Genomic DNA, 19,240 nt, shown 5'->3' with positions numbered 1-19,240 from the left:
TGAATCGCGGAGAACCGTGGTACTATAACTTCACCGTGCGCAACTGAATGATGAAAAAGAAACCGCTTAAATTAGTAAACCTACAGTTCCCCAAACGTACTTTCCATCGTGTTCACAAACCAGATCTTTTACTAATAATTATCCACGTGCACCATAGGTAGTAGAGTTGCCAAGTTGCTCCATGATTACAAATAAAGAGAATTTAAACGTTCCAAAAATAACATTTTATTTGTCTAGAATTGCTTTCCCTGAGCGGAAAGAACTCACGTGTATCATGAGTTTAAAAAGTTAAAAATGACAGACAAAAACCACTTTCGTAAAACAACGTCGTTTGTTTTATTATGTTTTGTATTGGCATTAGCTCCTTCAATTAAAAAAGGGCTCTTTGCATGGGTTTAAGCCGGAGCCACTTGTGTTCGGGGGTGTTTCCGTTAATTTTACCCATTCATTACTGAGTGTGTTACATGCCCGTACAAAAATGGAACAACAAGTAAGATCTCCCCCAACTCTATCCGTATATATATTTCTTTAATACTACAATTTCGTTTCTACGTTCCTTTCCGGTCTGCATTCAGTCAGCGCAAATAGTCTCTGGTCTGGTTTGCAACAACTGACACGCTTTGTCCCCCACACTGTGTGTCTACTTTCCATTGTCCTTCTGCTCTCCCTCTCTCTTAAACGCTCTGTATTCTTGTTGTACACGAGCATGCTTGCGTTCGGATTGAAATTTTAGATGTTTTTTTTTTCAACGCCTTACAACATATTCCATGTCCTCCTGCACATTGTTTTACCTTTCTAAAAGACATCTGTTAAGTTTTTGTTTTGTTTGTTTTACCATCTAATATATTTTTTCTGCTTTTTACTTGGTTTTTCTTTTTTTCTATCGCTAATAACAGCGCATAGAGTTTAGAGCACTTTCAATACATTTGGTTTGCTTGTGTATGTTGTGTAAGTGTGTGTGTGGTGTGTGAGTTTTTCTTCGTTCCGCTTACTTGTTTGTTGCTTTTTCAATTACATTTAATGTACTATTAATGGCGCGACTTCGCTTTTCTATTTCCTCCACTGCTTCACACACTAACACAGGCGACAACACGCGCACACACACACTCTTACTCCCGCAAGTGGGGTTGTGTAAAGGAGATGAAATCGTACAGGTTATTAAAAGTTCAAATAACACATTTCAAGCTGTTGGCGCTGTGAATGACGTCATACGCTTGAAGTGGTTGGTTTGTTTGTATGTGTGTGTGTGCGTGTGTGTCGTTGTTTTGGTTCATTGGATGGCTGGTTGGATGGTTGATTATATGGTTAGTTCATCATCACCCCGCTTATCGTAAATGGAAGTAGAACAATCTGGCCAAATGCGCTGAGGATTGAGTGATCGCACCACCTGCCCAATTACTATGCTCTATACACACACGCACACGCACGGCATAATGCATGTAATGGGAGTAAATGGAGAATTCGGTAGAATATACGTGTGGCCTTCCTAACACTGGTTCAAATTCTAGTAGTAGGGTGTATGAAAGGGAGAGGAATAGTATTTACTGGACAGCCTAAGCCTTAATGAGAACTATGGACCTCTTGCTAGTTCGATTTATTTAGTTCATGAGATTACTGGAATTTATGCTGGTTAGAAGAAAGACACTTAACATTATACTGTTTTTTTGTTTTTGGAAAAATGTTTCCTTTCCGTATTCCAGCACCACTCTCCCTCCTCCGTGCGTTATTATCTGGGGGATGTTGGTTTTGTAGAAATCTTTAAACAATTCGCTCTCGCAATCAGAACTGAAACTACAAAATGAACGTAAAACTATAAACTAAATACCCTGCCGGTCATTAACTGCCGAACCGAACTACTAAACGTAAAGAAAATGCCCGTATTATTATTAACCCGGAGCCAATCTAAAGGTTCCTTTCTTTCTCTCTCTAGTGATGCACTAGGCAAAATCATATATATGTTTTTCTTCTTCTGGATTTACAACCTACGCGGTACACAAAATACCTTTCTGTAGCACACATGCCAGTGAATTGAAGCGAACAATTAACCCCTTGAAGAAATAAATGAAAAAACACGACTGACTGGCTATAGCTTCACTCTCGCAAGCTCCATCGAGTTTAGTATTCGTTTACTAGTATTGGGCTCGACTAAGCAAATTCCCCCTGAACACCGTTGCAAACAAACTCGCTTACTACACCTACGGCTCGAATGACACGGGATAAATCGTTGTAAAATGCTGTTCGTTACGTGCGCTGAGCGTGTGTTCGGGACTGTGTCGTAGATAAAATGTACGTAGTCAAACAGCAAAAGGATACACTCGCACAATCTCTTATTATACCTTCCCGTGAGTGTTACTACTTCTTCTTCGACTGTTCACACGATACGCGCTAGGGTGGAGGAGACTAGGCTGTTTCTGTTCTTATACGTTTATCCTACAATGTGTCCTACGCAGTTCTAAAAGATCCAACTATGTTCTACGCACTTCCACCTACCCTCTGCTTTATTTCCGCTTTAGTATGCAGCGTTTATGCGGCACATGCAATTACTCCCGAGGAAAAAGGAAAACATCTCACAAACGGCACGCCATATCCCAACAAAACATGCGGCGCTTAGTTGCGATTGAAACCGCCACCCGATCCGGCGCCACCGCTCAGGTTTTCACGAACGCTAAAAATAAACACGTAATGAATCCTTTATTAATGTGTTCTGAGAAACTGCAAGCGTATACGTATATACACAAAGAAACTATTGATAGTATAGGATAACACAATAACGAGCTAAAACAACCCTTCAGCAAAGGGATTCGATCAATGAGTTGTTAGTTGGTTGATTGGTGATGTTCGTTATAACGGTAGCGAGAAGCAAACTTTGTAGAAAGACGAGAGATTTATTGTTAGTATCGTAAGCCAAACAACAAAATCACTAGTCTTCCATACAATGTTTTGCCATTGACAGAAGAGATGTGTGGGTCACCCGTGCGCAGCCAGACCCTGATGGTTGTTAGTTAAGCAAACAAACGATGAAACGATGAAAGTGAGATGGGATTGTTATAAAGCGATGCTGCCGTATCCTTTCCCATTATGCATGACACAAACACCGACGCAATACGACGATTATTGGAACCACGTGATTTTGTTGCACCATTCACTAAAGTACCTATTCGTGCATGATCGCTTCTTAAGGCTATATGTGTGCATGTGTGTGTAAGTCGAGAGACATGAACAAATATTTACCTTTGCTGTAGCATGTACTGCGCGGCTTGAATTTCCTTCGGTGTTCCCGTAATCGTAATGATTCGATCATTCGATCCAGGTAAGGCTTCGTCTATCTGGATGAAAGCGTTGGATTCATTCCGAATGCGACGTATCCGACCGCCTCCCTTGCCAATGATGGCACCAGCCAGCTGTTTGAGTGAATGTAAACAAAACTTTAGCAAATAGAAATCGCGTTTGCATCTTCACCATATATCCTGCAATACTTACATCTTTGGGAATTGTAACCTGCGTTGAGGCTTTGTTATCCATAGCACCGTTGTTACCACCGCCAAAGTTTCCCAGGCTACCGTTGCCCAAATTGCCACCGGCACCCCCCAGATTCAGACTTCCGAGATTACCCAAGGCGAGGCTGTTGCCACCCCCGAAGCTTCCACCCATATTATTTCCATTGATGGGATTCGCCCACGGGTTGATGTAGTCTCGATCTCTGTCAAAGGGGGGTTTCGAAAGGTACGATGATTTTAAAACATTTTGTCACTCAAATTTCACCTAGGTCGCACTAAACCCAACTACCTACCTCATTCCACCGCCGCCACCTCCACCAACACCTGCTCCCGCACCACGGTTGGCACGATCATTGCCCCGATCGTACCCACGGTTGGAGCGGCCGCCTCGATCATCGTACCGATCGCCACCGCGTCGATCGTATCCGCTACCGGGTGCAGCACCGCCCGCATTACGGCCACCATTGCGGAAAGCACCGCTGCCACCACCGCCACCGCCACCGATACCGTAGCCACCATACTCGTCCGCATACATGTCATCGTAGTTGTGCGGATCGTAGTTATGTACCGGACCCTTTATCGGTGTGCCTTTGATCAGCTTGATGATCTCGTTCAGTGTCTTCAGACATTGTTCCTCGCTGCCTATCACTTGAGCAATGCGGTCTGTACTTTGCGGTGGTATGTTCGAGAAGATCTTCAGCCGACATCCAATTTCCTGCGTAACGACAAGAAGAAATGCAACATTTCATTAACTAAAGTCTAACTATCAGCTAGTGAAGTGCTGTGAGTGAATCATGATAGAGAGTGGACTGTCCTTCATTGGCTCAGTAGAAGAGTTACCTGTGGAAGAATTTTATCTAACCTGATACCGATAAGTTGTTTGCATTCAGCAATTCACTCACAGAGATTCAAATCGCAAATGAGTCATTCAACTCCTGACGTTGATTAACAACTCGCTCACAGTGGATGAGTTACATACACTCATGATAAGTTGGGGAAATAAAAATCAGTAACTCTTTATCGATATTCAAATTGACTTACTCAACAGTATGGTATAACTCAAGTTTACTAATTAATTAATTAATCTAATAAATTTTCAATTAATTAGCGAAAAGCCAAATGATACTCTTTGATCGCAATTGCAATTAGGACAATCGCAATTCAACGATCCATGGAAGGAAAATCCAAAGAGAAGACGAACATCTGTTTTTTTTCTTTAACTCAACAACATTTTTGACCCCCTTGTAATCAAGCGAATCAAGAAAAGGAGGCAAAAATACGGTAAAAGGTGCAAATATTGTCCAACTGTTTAATGATGACACATTTTCCTTCACGGTATTATAGTACCATTCGCCAACCCCTTAGAGCAGAAGCGCATTCAGAATGGCATTCGCACAATTCGCACTCTTCGAAATCGTGCAAGTTGTGAAACTGAAGGAACTTGCGCGCATGCATGTGCCAAATAATGCGATCCTTCTCAAATTCAACACTCTTCCTTCCGGTACCCGGGGTTGGCAGGACCCGGGATAGAGTGCGTCCGTATAATTACGGTAAGATCCGTACCACGAACAGCTCTGTCCTTCTGCTCGAAGCGTTTCCTGCATCAACGGAGACACGTTGATCGGTTGTAAAGCGCTCTTTGCCCGCTACCATCTGCGCAAGCTTGATGCGGCGCAAGACAAATGGGTTCCTGCTAGAGGCACACGAATTATGGTTGAAAACGGAATAAGAACGGAAAGGAAATGCACAGGAAGTAGAAGAATGCGATAAAGAGCATATAAAGCTAACGGATGTGGCGTGTACCGAAGAGCGGAGAAGAAAATAAGAAGCAAAACGATCGAACGAGCAAACAAAAAAAAACCCCGAAGCGCAGCTGTACGAGAAATAAATGGTTGAGAACAAAGAATAAAAATTGGAGGGAAATGAACAAAATAATAATTATTCGAACCATCTTAGGGGTTTCACACTCGCTTTTTTGTTTTAAGACTACGGATCCAAGGATGCCTGGATGTGAGACAAGTCAGCGTGACTGACATATCAAACACACAACATGTGCGTAAAATGCTCATGTACACGAATGCTTGTGTGTGGACCACTACGACACAAATTAATTTACCGGAATTTCGACTACTTTCAGCTTCATTTTGCCATATGCCGAACGCACATATGCGCACATTCTTCAAGAAAAACGACATTATTTACACTGTGCACGCACAAGGGAAAGCTGACTTAATTGACAACCAAAAAGAAAACCGATGCGGGAGAGAGAACTGAGTTGATGGTTGCTATGTGTGTGTCTGTGTGCAGGAAAGGCCAAACCAAAAGAGGAAGGACAAAAAGAGATTACACTTCACGCAACAGGGGACGTCGACGATGACGACGGAACACACTAAATTACCATCGTCGACAATGTGACGATGACGAGACCGACCGATGGCAGATGTGTACGGTAGCGGTGTAAAAGGATACCGCGTGAATGTTACATACGCACACACAAACAAGTTCACAGAATAAAAAGAAAAGTAAAAAAGGAAGTCTACACCAAAAAAAATCCATTTCAATGGTTGCTCCAAAAAAGACAGCTGGCTACATTAACGAATAGAATTGGTTCGGTTCGGTACACGTTCCGAGAAAAAAAGGTATCGTCGCTGTGTTCATACTCGCACTCAGCAGGGCCTACTTTTGCTTTCCCAATTTGCTCTCTCTCTCTCTTTTTTCAGTGGAGACCAATTTGGGGCACATCCTTATGTTTCACTTCCTTCGACGATGCATTCACACACACAGCGCCCACAGAAGAGGACGAACCCCAGGCCGCAGCGAATGAATCATCTAAAATACAGCAGTAATACGTTTTTAAATGTAATTGAACCGTCATCAAGCAATCGTTCTGTAATTTGTGTACACGCCACCATTATTTCAACCTCGAACAGGGAACGCCGCCACTGAATAATCGAACAATTTTTTACAAACCCCGAGAGCATCATTACAAGTGCGCGAATAAATCGGGTGATCTATGTGTGGGGTGCGGACAGTTGGAAAGTGGCGGGCCGGAGGAGAAATGATATACAGCCGGAAACACACAACTAAGGATTCGTACGTATTCGGGTTTATAATACACATTTTATCGATTTGACGTGTGTCTTCTTGCTGTGTCCCCCCCAGGCAAACAAACGTCGTTGTGGTGTACAACAGTGCACCAATGTATGTGTCCAATGGATATTGTTGGAAGGAAAAAGGTGATACAAATCCTTGTCTGATCCGTCTTTCGGGCATGGATCAAATTCGATGGTGCACATTATACAATGCCATCGAACAGTTTTCGCTTTTGCAGGGTTTATTAAAGCAGATCGAACAATTTGCCAACTGCGACATTTAAGGATACAAGCTTACCGCCACTGTTTGGTGCTGCTGCTGCTACTATTCCTCATATACGGTGGTATAGGCCTCAAGGAATGGTTAATGCCTGTAGCAGTTCCGCTTCTGAGCGCTCCGTATCCTCCTGTCACCCCAACGAAGCATCTACGCAGGGTGGCCGCTGCTGACTCTCCAAAGAGGAACATCATTTTCTTGCTCTCAACCGAGACAAATTGAAATATTTCTTTGTTCGATACCCGCAACAGGAAGTACCGAAAACAAAGCACCACCTCTGGCTCACCCAGTGGTACGGGAGTACGGGTGTAGGTGGAAGTTGGGAGGTCAGAAGAATTGGGAAGCGCGCGCGCACACACACACACACGTATAACACCTTGCTTAGTTTATACAGTAACAGAACTCGAGTTTCGATGAAGACATCAGGGCGATTGAAAGGAGTAAACTTTCTCCATTCAAACTGCACCAACCGCGGGCTATTACTTTTTTTATCACAACCCTAATTCTTTCTTGCTGACTGAGAATGTCCGTGATGCTTTTATCAATCACCACCAGCACAATTACACACACCGGATTGGTATCAACGCGGTAACTTTAGCTCTGTGTACCAGTAATTCCGCCCAATTTCTACTGGGCAAGTTTATGGTCCGATCGACAGCAGAGTTGAAAATGATGCCGGCCAAGTACCGTCGCGTTCCTCGAACGGCAACTGTTCGATGCCAACTGAATGACGAGAAACGTGTCCATTGAGCAGAAAGCTGTTGCGCATGCCTTAACCTCTCCCGGTTACTATCATCTTCCTTCTTTCCACCTCCCTCCCCACACGGGGTTTCCTTACTTGCACATCCGTGCTTTAAGGGAATGCAGTGTGTGTCCTTTTCCCTTTTTTTCCCCATCGACCATTCGTCAGGCTCTCCATACAGCTGCCAACGCACCGGAACGTATCTATGGTACGCGCGCTCTTCTGCTCTGGTGCCGTTGTTCTGGTGAAAGATCGCGACTGCTCTACGCTCACTGCTCTCACGGCGCGCGCTCTCGAAGCGGATTTTCGTACACGTGCACGCATACAGAGGCAGGCACGTGACAGCATACATCATATCGAACGAGAGATGATGCTTTCTGCCTTTCCTACTCAGAAGATCCTTTTGTTTCTTCAGCGTGTTCTTCTTTGGTTTTGTAAAAGCCCCGCGCCAGAAACCTCGCCGGTTCCCGCTCTCCTGTCCGTCCGCTGACAATCGGAAACCATGAGAACGAACCGAACAACTGCCGTGTGTTGCGGCTCGCCATCGTCTCGTCAAAAACCTACCACCACTTCTTCTTCGTCGTCATCGTCCACCTTTACGGGGATTTTCTTACTCCTGAACCTTAGGCCTGTGTACGGCGGTAACCTTAGAATACAAATCCTCCCCATTACCTGGTGACTGGTGCAGCTGGCACACCCTGTAACTTCTTCCTGCTTTTGCTTTGTTGCTGGCTTGCCGGATGGACGGCGTTTTTGGGTTCCTTTTCTACAATCAATCAATAGGCGACCTCGCTCTTTGCAAGGGACGGTATGTGTGTACGTTTCAACTAGCACCTGCCCTTCTGCAGCATACCCAAACTGCGTTTCCATATGGCAGCAACGAATGAATACAAAGAGGTCCTGCTGCCCTACCAAACACCACCTTCGGTTGTGTGCACCCGGTGTGTATCATCGGCCGATGCTATGAATGTCATTCAAGTTATGTTATACATAAAAAAATGTTCAAAAGTTACAGATTTTTCCAGATGCTCCATTGTTACATCGTAATAGAAGTATTCCTATAGTTTAAGGGCAAGTAAACTTCTTCTTTTACGCCCTATTGTCCCTTATATTAACTGGATGTTGCATATCGTAGGTTATGATCCTTCTCTGCAGTGGCAACATTCACAAAAGCCCAACCAAATACTATTAATGCAAAACTAACTGTCTATCCGGCCGCATGTATTCACCCCATCAAATCCATATGACAACCATTCGCTCTTGCTCTGCTGGACAACATATCAAAACCACAAAAGACAAAGGACATACGGACCGGTCAGTGTGTGTGTCGCCTGAAAACTTTACCATAATTACCCTACATTGCAGAACCCACCGTCCTCCTCCTTCTCAACTTACAAACGCGTAATTCGCCGACGAGAGTCTCGCCGGCCACCGAAAAGAGCTTGACAGAGCCACAGCAAACGGAAGCGAAATGTGCAATGCTCTCATTACAACCCAGTGGTTAGGAGTCATAATTATTTCTATGAAAACGTTCAAAATAGTTACCGGCATGCATCGGTTACGGGGCAGAAATGCACCAAAGGAGGTCATAGCGCCATCACTGGTGCGCCTTCTGGTAGTCGTGGTTAACCAGCGTGCAACCGCCAACCATCACACCACCGTCCCCGGGACGATCTCCTTATTTGCGTGGCCGTAAGGATATCGGGCGCGGTTGGGTTTGTGGCAAACAGGCACACCAAGGCGCGCACTCCGCACGCCGTGGTGTGAGTGGCCCCGCGCAGCGCAGCGTTTCACTACTACTACATGCAATAAGCCGATCACACACACCACACATCCGTGTGTGCCACCGTCATGGTTCTGTGCGTATCTTAATAACGATTTGCTTTTGTCATCTGCTTCCCCATGGATTACATGTGCCCGCGCGTCGCCTGACGAGCGCCACTAACAATCATACGCCAGGCAGGCAGGCACAGGCAGGCAAGCACCAACGCCACTGCTGTTTTCTAGCCATAGCATAACGCAGCTAACCAACACATACTGTTGGCGCCGTTAAATGCTCTAACTGCAGACAGAAATAGCCTCCCATCCTTCTTCCATTTGCAGCTCCCTCTCGCTAGTCGCACCGGTCCGACAAACTGTCGATCATTCTCGGGTCGCACTCTGCAAACGAACCGTTTTTCATTTGGACTGGGTCTTTTTACCCAGTTAAAATCTTACTGTGGCACCTCGGTGGCGCGCGCGAACCTCACGGCACGACTTTGAACAACGGGTGCCGATGATGATGAGACGGGGATGATGATTGGCTGGCTCTAGTAGCAGCATTTCCGAAAACCTGGCAGATATATGCCCCAAAAATTGGTTCCGACCATTGGAAGTTATACTCCGCCTGGTTGTCTGTGTGTGGCGCTTTTTTACCCCTTTACTGTCGACGTTTTGGCGCAATGTAGCGCAGATGAGATGCCAGGCAGGCAGCAAGGCAATGAATTCGATGCACAAAGCAGTTCAAAAAAAAAAACCTTCAGTCAGTTACCGTTGCATCTCTCTACCATTGCCGCCATTCCACTCACTTCCACACATTGACGTCATATTGGCATGGAAATTGGCTTCACGCGCAACTAGCGCCCCTATTTGCTCGTTTTGCCAAACACGGCTACGGAATGCTAGAGTCCGAGCCCCGTGTTCATTGTACCAACAGAAAAAGGGGTGTCAGTAAGAAACAATTTTAAAGCATCAAGCCGAAAAGGGACCAAAAATGCAGGAGATCGCTGCCAAGAATGCACAACACCACCGTGATGTGGGGCACAGGACAACAAACATTCCACGGCACTTAAACTGTTGACTCAGAGAAGGTCCATAATTTATCCACTGTTTGATGATGAAATATTCAGGACCTGCGCGACATGTACAACTACTGTTTTTTTTTATTTCTCAGAAAGCCGTACTACCGGGCACTTTGGATATGCGTTAGTAGGTCGTTGTGGAATTGTCTGTCATTTTATTACTGTGCGTACTTACATCCTTTATCTCCTTGATTTTGCTGCCACCGCGACCGATGACACATCCGGCCAGACTTAGATGGATCAGTATTCTCAGCTCGTACTCATTATCTCCAGCCTTTGGAGGTTTGGATCCGGATGTTCGATAAATATGGGGTTGCCAAAACGAGAAGAAAAGAATATGGAATTACAACAATGAATTGAAATACAAAATACAGAAAAGCAGACCAATAAAATGTTATTCTCTTACTTAATTTTTTATAACTTAAACATTTCTACTACTAACAAGAATTAATATAGACATTGTAAAAGCATTCTTACATTCTTACACTTCGTAGCGTAATGCGTGTAGAGAACGTTGCCATTTTTATTTTCAATTTAAAAGAACGAATCAAAATGGAGTTTCATGATCATTCATGTTATTGAAACCTCACAAGGTATGGCGCAAGTATCGTATGACTAAATATTCATTGCCTTTTATTGTATTGGCTTTTTCACCAGAGCGTAAACTATCCACACAAACGGTGTATTTCGCTTTAAAAAAAAGGACTCGTGAAAACGTGGCAACTTGGTGCTTATGCGCCATGATAATCCACAGCATTCTGTATTCAAACACGAAAGGCACAGCGTTTGTAACAAACGGGTACAAATGCAAAGGACACATACAGTTTACTTCAAATACATCCAACACGAACCAAATAGCTGTAAATACAGGGTACGCGTCCCGTCTACTACGTACAGACAATCTGACGCCGTGCACTTTATGAAAATTTAAACTTGTAATTACGACAAACACGCGATTCCAATTGTTCCACACCACAGTCATAGTGTGGTTTAGCAGTAGGTATGAGACAGTTGGATTTAAGGAACGGATGAAGCAAAAAAAACCCCTGACACGAGAATACTATTCCCAACCATCAACAACCCGATGATGTTGGGGGTGAAAAAAAACGGAACAATACACGCTAACTTTAGTGAACTATATTTTGGGACCGGCCTTAATCCGTTCTATCGCTGTTCTTAAGAAATGAAAATAATGCACAACAAAGAGCACGACCAATTTGCTTCATTATGTGTTTCATTGAGTGTGAATTGTACATTACGTTCAGTGTACACGAAGAAGTTCATAACATTTCTCATACATTTCCTTACTTTATATAAACTACATGCGGTTGCTGGTTGCTACTAAAACACTAACAACACAAAAAGTATTGTTTTTGGTTTATAGAATCGATTAAATCAATATTAATTTGCCTACAATCAAGCAGTTAGCAATAAATGTATGAAGTCAACTACAAACTAGTACGAACACTCACCCGATCAAGATGCTTCATCACGTCTTTCACGACTTTCGTCACCGTCTCCATATCGCCACCAATAGTAAGAACACTGTAAATACATCGACCGAGAGATAAAAGTGGTAACACACACATTGATTAGCAAATCATCGGCACATCAGCATCGATCTTTGGTTATGGTACGCAATGGTTTTGCCTCAGCAACGTGTATAGAACAACAATAGTTACGTTTAGAGTATTGCACACAAAACGAAAAGTTCATTAGTGTCGTTACGTGAAAATAATAAACAAATCATCCTGGCCCTTTTCGGTAGCCAGCCAGAGGCATACTCATTGGATTGCAACATTTGATTATGGTATGAGGGGGGTTGGTGCGCAATACGATTTATAAAAACTATAAAAGCATCGATAACAGGAGATGGTTTGTTTGCCTGTGAGACATTACGCACACGATTCATTTCAATCGACTTTCAACGTACTAAAGTTGTGCTTGAATTCAAAGAAACAATGTACTTTAAGCTGGTGTATATGCCGAAATGGTAGCTGCACAATATAGCACCACCGGAAGATGAATCATTCAACGAGTGTTTGGATGGTTTAATCGCTACACAACACGGTTGTACATCAACCAAGCCACCTTAAAAATCCCGCTCTTAGTGGTTAGTGATCTTAGCGTTTAATCAGTTGCTTGTTTCTTTATTATTATTAAGTGAATCTGTGTTTATAAGGATTTGAGAAAAGATAATAGTCAACTATGGATTGGTTCTAGTAAAACTTGGCATTAATGGGTTTGTTTTAAGTGTACGAAGTGTTAGTCTGTGGGATAAATGGAACACGACGATTAGCAGATAACCTAAGTAATTTAATATACACTTAATCAGGCCCTTTTCTATGAGTGGGCCGAGAATAGGAAGAATAACAAGCTTAATTTTTATTGTACAATCATTTAAAGAGAGATAAAAAACAAATGCAAGGTATAAAGTAGTGACAAGACAATGCACACCTCACAATAAGGGGATGAGAGGCAAAACGGAGAGGATTCGGGAGGGTACCCAAGGATTTCGACTTCCAGCACTAGTGATTGTTGCACAGGATACAGATAAAACGAAAGTAGTACAGAGACACACAATAAGAGGGGGAAACAGAAACAAAAACAAAATACGAGAACACACGCACAAGATATGTTGCAGCACAGTATAATAAGATGGGTTTTAAAGAAGGGATGAGTTTTGTTTAGAGCACTATGGGCAACACAACGCAAAGGATGATACAGGTGGAAAGAAAATCGTGAAACCAAGAACCAAATCTTATGCCGAATGCATTCTGTTCCATTGCACGATAATCGATGCGGGAAAACCTTCTAGTGGGGCAAGAAGGGGGGTCGGGCGGGGTTCGGGGGGAGACACTTAGTCCAATAGGGTACGAAGGGATTGGAAGGGTACTGTCACGTCACGTAACAGGCGTTTTCTACGAGCATTGATGGTAAATCTTCTCAAACACGTAGAAAACAAACAGATTAACAAATGTGGATATTAGATACTGGGGTGGAGGAGACTGGGGAGGCAACACACATACACGCTAGATCTCTTCTCTACCATTCCATAATCGAATGACATAGAAATGTTATCTTACAACGAGAGACACTTAACAAGAGCATATCTACACTTTATGGAAACCGCAATTGCACCTTCGAAGTTAAGCACTACGTCAATCGGACACAGGAAGGGTTCAAACGTTTTTCAAATAATTTCAATTACCGATAGTTGTGGCAATATTTTACAGACATTGTACTTAAGGAGAGATATACAGACTGCATCTGCAAAAATATCGAATATATTTTCTACAATTTCAGAAATCTTTGGTAAAATCGTTGAACAATATAGCGAAAAGTATTGAAGTTACAGCTAATAGAGCTCGAAGTTACAGCCAACCTTCCCTAATTCCCTTGTTTATACTTTCTCTTCCAATTGTTTGAGATATTTTTTAACCAATAACGACCTTTTTCCGAGCTTTCCCGTGCGTATATCTCATCTTAAGACGACAGGTGTAAGACAGGTGCATTTGTGCCTAATTATAATCCATCCGATAATGGACCAGTTCCCAACCTTCACATGTTTAATGTACAAAAGATAGAAAGAATAAGTTTTTTTCATTCGTTTTACCGTTATCAGCAGCTGTTCGTACGTATTAATTTGTTCTGAACGCACCTGGAACAACATCATTTACGCGTGGGGGAACTTATACATCTGATCCATCCCACTTTACACACAACCTGTCCCCGGGAGTAGCAGTGCTTTGTTCGAAGATGCATAGAGTTATTATTTTGTGTGAAAGTTTCGATAGTTTATCAAACGAAAAAAAACAAATTGCAAACATTTCATCGCCAAATGAACCGTTGTTGTATGATGATAAGTTTGTAAACAGGTGGATGATAGAGTGGCGTGAAATGCACATTTACAAACGATTTTTGCAAAACAAGAAAATTGAACAAAGGTATCACATGTTGGAGGTAACAACAACACTCGCTTTCGCGCTTGGCGGGTATAAAATATGGAAAATAGATGTCTGTGGAATCATGTTCTTTTGGTTGTTGTTCGGGATAGTTATTGTAATATTGCTTTTTTTTTTGGTTTTCTGTTGCTTAGAGAATATATAAAGAGAAAAATAAAAGAAAGAGGTCTTTACCGTTCGGGGCCAGTACAGTCGCCTACATTCACTTGGGCTTGATACTGCGCATTGGGGGGATGATGTGCGCACAAAGGACACGCAGCCGCACAGAAGAATATTGTGTGTTTTGTGTGTGGATTTTTTTTTGTTTGTTTGATTTAGGTGACACAGGGTGACACATACACACGACACACACGAGAGAGACACGAGTATGTTGAGTCGTATAGTATATATGCATATGATTGCACGATTGGGTTTTGGCCAATACACATCACACACGTTTTGGTTTGATTTAAGTTTTTTTTGGGTATTTTTTAATCAAACGATGTTGGAAATTGCGGTGCGCCGTTTTATAAATTACACATGTCCAGCGACACATGTGCACAGAACCACCATTGGAAAAGAGAGAAAGAGAGAGAGAGAAAGAGAGAAGAGAGAGAGAGTAGAAATTTATATTATTTTCCAGAAGAGTTGATCCGAGTTACGTCAGGCACGGATGGATGGACGAGTGAGCGGGCGCACGGGCGGGCACAATCAGACGAGTAGGCAGGCGCGGGCGCAGGTGAGCGATCATCACAGGGCCAGGGCATATGGAAGTGACACAATAGGGTCGGTTTTTGGTGGCGTTTTCGATGATGGTAGCAGTAGCAGTGGCAATAGGTAGGTAGTGGTGGTAGTAGGAACAGTAATAATAGCGGTAATATATATATATTTGGTTGTGGTATAGCGATGGTGCAGATTTCCCGGAACAAATCCAGAGTGAAGTTGAGTCCAACAGACGGCGGATGATGACGGATTTTTTGTTATCAAGGTCGTAGAATGGAGTAGGTTAGACCGACGGTTGGTTTCCATACATTGTTCCATATTCAAACCATGGTTATAGAGTCAGATATGGTGGTATCATGGGTTCATCAATCAAATGACCAGGTAGTCAGCCAGATGGGTGGTGGTGGTGGTAGGCGAGCAAGTGGGTAAGTACATTGGAGTAGAAACGATCGTAGTTTGATCAGTTCGAATCGGATTTTCCAACATCAGAGTGAGTTTTGATTTGGAGATCATCACCAGAGTTGGGCCGGTACAGATTTTGGGCACAGACACGTCAGAAACCAGACCCGTGGTGGTGATGGTGGTAGTTATAATGTTGGCAAGGCAGTCGGGCAGGCAGGTCAGTGAGTCAGTTGAACCGTAACGTTAAAGATGATATACATAGGTGGTGGCGGAACCGATGGGTTAGAAGGAATGTTGCCGAGTGTCACCCACAAGCGAATAATATATGCACCATCATTCACGGGGCGTCCACAGCAAGACAGGATCATGTACACAAGGCGTATTACGACGCATTTGTTCGATGTGCGCCGGATGATCGTTGTTGTCGAACGGTACCCCGGTGGTAACCGAAAAAAGATTTGTGTTTGTGTGGGATTTTTTTTTTTTGTGTAATGTGCACAAAGAATATTTCACCAGGAGACAGACATCATCGTCAGGACATCAATTTCGGGTTTCCAGACATCACCACGCACAGGTTCAGATATCAGGATATGTGTTTGTTTTAGAGCGATTCGATTTTGTTAATCAGCGCGCGTTCAAGTGAGTTGCATTTTTCCGAGTTACGGGTAGTGGTAGTAGGGCCAGTGTGGTATTGGTGGTGGTGGTAATAGCAGTAGATGAACATGAGTAATCATTTTTTTTTTAATTCAATTACGATACCAACAGTTTAACACACCCGAGAATCGATAGATTACGGAATACATATGAGATGGGGGAGAGGAAAAAGAAGAAAAAATCATATTTAGATACAGGCTTAACGATGGCAACCGGCTATTTTCATTATTAAAACATCAATAAAGGACAAAACTCAGAACAATGTCGAACGAGACAAACTAATAATGGTAAAACGGTTGGAACCAAATTTAAGGTTTCCGAAAGACGATTGGCTGTAACCAAATTTTAATCGACATAAACGAGAACGCTTCCAAAGGCAAGATGATCCTACCACCACAAATAGATTGAAGAGACCCTTCTTGCAACCTTGTGGTAGGATATGTTGGATATCAAAGAAGTAGAATACCTCGGTTAGTAAGTAAGGTGTATATATCATCTACAGTGAGGATTTAGCTATCTTATACAACATGTCTTTCCAATAAATCTTCCTTATCTCCTGTTAATAGTTTAATATTAGAACCATCTAACGCGATACAATTATCGATAAGATTGAAACATTGTATCATCATTTCGTTCCGTCCCATTCGAGAAATAACGATTAAATACAAAAATATCTGTTTTCCTTTACTATTACATTATACTCTGCAGCCGAAAAAAAAACCCGATCGAGATGAGAGTAAGATTTGGTTAACTAATAGTCGTGCCGATGTCGAAAGCATTGTACAAGAAATAAAAAAAACGAAGTTTAACAAGTTAACAAAACTTAACAAATTAGATATGCATTAGTTTTCTGATCGATGCACAAGGGCAACGTAATCGCGCCATTAACCATACCTCTGTCCGTAGCTTTTGGATATTATGGCCTCCTTTTCCAATGATTGCCCCAGCCATCTTCATTGGCACATAGAACACAGCAGTGAGGCGCCACATCATTAGATGATTGCAGATCGGAAAGCGGATATAAAAATAAAACAAATGAATTAGTTTCATCATTATTTTCCTAGTAGTGCGATGGTTTTGAAGCATCAATTGATTTGTACTTACCTTGCTCGGAATCAACAGCCGAACCTCCTGATCTTCGGACCGCATTCGCTTCACCGAAGACTTTGTGCTGGAATCGGACGAATCCTCAGCCTGAGCATTATTTTTCGCATTCTGCTCATCGTTGGAACCATCCTGCTCTGCGGACACTTGCTCCTCATTCGCACCATCGCTGGCATCTTCGTTTCCACGCTTCATGTTATTGCTTTAATAGATAGAAGAGAAAGAGAAAAAAACACAACTTCAATTGCACTGACCTCGCTCATTATCGCAATTAAACTTTAATCTTTTCCAACACCTCAAAAGACGATACACAACGAGGCTCAAGATAAAATGCACAATCACACCTTAGGCCACAAGTTTGTCCGCACTGAGTGTGGGATGATAACAAACTTTAAAATTTAAAATAGGTTTCACAATGACAATAAACGCCCTACCATCATCGTCACCGTCACCAGCCGAGACAACAGTTGGTACAAATTGTGTAGGCCACTTGTGGATTACATCAGGACAATCACTATTAGACATCAGCTTATAAGGAAACATGATCTACTACGCTTTTAAACTTGTTTCGTAGGTAAATGTCTCTTAAGCTAGTACACCTTCGAACCACCTTTGTATATGAATATCTTTTTTGTCTTAAATAGAAATACAAATTAGGTACAGCGAATACATTAGAAATACATTAGAATGATAATCTCTCAGTGAAGACAGTGGATGTTGCAACAAACATGTACCTCATTCATAACGCCCGTCTAGTCTACGTCAATAGCAGTTGTATTGCAGATCAAAAACGATCGTACTTTTTTAATATAAGGACTACCACCACACTAGCTACACTTTACACGGAGTACACTGTACAATACACTATACAATACAAGCCTATTATTTTCACTCGGATATAAAAAGGTGAACTAACACAGTACCCCTTCGGTTCCAGAAGGGATCAGAGCCGAAGAACCATTTAGATGCACCGGAAATGTAGGACTGACCATGGTTGTACAAATGGACTCATATTTATTGATAAAATTTTCTGGACCCACCGAAGATATTGCTCCAGGCGACTACCATCAAGAACCCTATGCCACACCAACAATGTTCTGTGTGTTAACGGAGGGGAAGTTCGTTCACCATTTACTAGCTAGAACTATCAATTGAAGGGACATATTTACTAGCTAGACATCACCGCTCTCTGGCCACATCATTGGTACACGTAACTATCTATCTATTTTCACTTCCCCACCCACACACCCACACATTTTCGTTCCGCGGCCCCTTTCGGACACAGGACACAGTTGACGGGTGGCAGAAGAGTTTAAGGATACTACTGCCACGGTTGGCCCTCGCTTGGACGGAACTTAATCATTACACATGCCACGAAACTATTACCACATAGTGGAGCCACACAAAGCACCGCCACAGACAACTTCGAAACTGGTAATTTATTTTTCTTTTTTTTTTCCACTACCACCATCGACAGCTAATAGGCGACGACGACAGGGGCTATATAGCAGTGGGAATATTATTTTTCAATACCAATGCTCACGACATCGGCAATAAATAGGACACAAAGCAAACACCACACATGCTCCCCCTACACAACCCACACCACCCCGCGGGTGTTGGTTAATGTTTGAAAATTTTAACAACACCATTTTTCTCTACGAAACCATTTTCAAGCCTAGCCAAGTGCAAATACACTTACAATTAATTCGTGCAAAATTTTGCACGATTTGGATGATCCCTCAACGACGTTTTAACGACCGCACCAATTCTTACGGGTCTAAATTCAATGAGGATGCCTTCCAAGTTGGAAACTTCCGCACTTTCCGTTTTAACACGATCGAGAGAGTGATCGCTCGCACCACTTGACCCACTGAGACAGACTGAACAAAATCCATCGCCTGTACGCGGTCGCGTCACTTATTCACGGTTCCCCACATACTACGGGCGACAAATAAACAAAAC

General features: G+C 42.8%; 1 protein-coding gene across 1 annotated transcript; it reads right to left on the bottom strand.

Annotated features, from left to right (window-relative positions):
• Positions 1-2,607: 2,607 nt before the first annotated feature.
• LOC128710883 (heterogeneous nuclear ribonucleoprotein K) lies at positions 2,608-17,470 on the bottom strand. Its single transcript, XM_053805738.1, has 9 exons — positions 17,276-17,470; positions 17,066-17,122; positions 14,588-14,631; positions 11,921-11,993; positions 10,624-10,722; positions 3,791-4,212; positions 3,481-3,700; positions 3,232-3,401; positions 2,608-2,665 (listed from the first exon to the last, which is right to left on the bottom strand). Exons 1-9 carry the CDS (start codon positions 17,468-17,470, stop codon positions 2,608-2,610), a joined length of 1,338 nt encoding a protein of 445 aa, XP_053661713.1.
• Between the last annotated feature and the right edge of the window lie 1,770 nt (positions 17,471-19,240).

The sequence above is a fragment of the Anopheles marshallii genome, chromosome 3 (assembly GCF_943734725.1).
Source record: "Anopheles marshallii chromosome 3, idAnoMarsDA_429_01, whole genome shotgun sequence".
Lineage (NCBI taxonomy): Eukaryota > Metazoa > Arthropoda > Insecta > Diptera > Culicidae > Anopheles > Anopheles marshallii.
Note: the sequence above shows the minus strand (reverse complement) of the source record. Positions and strands in the feature narration are given on the sequence as shown.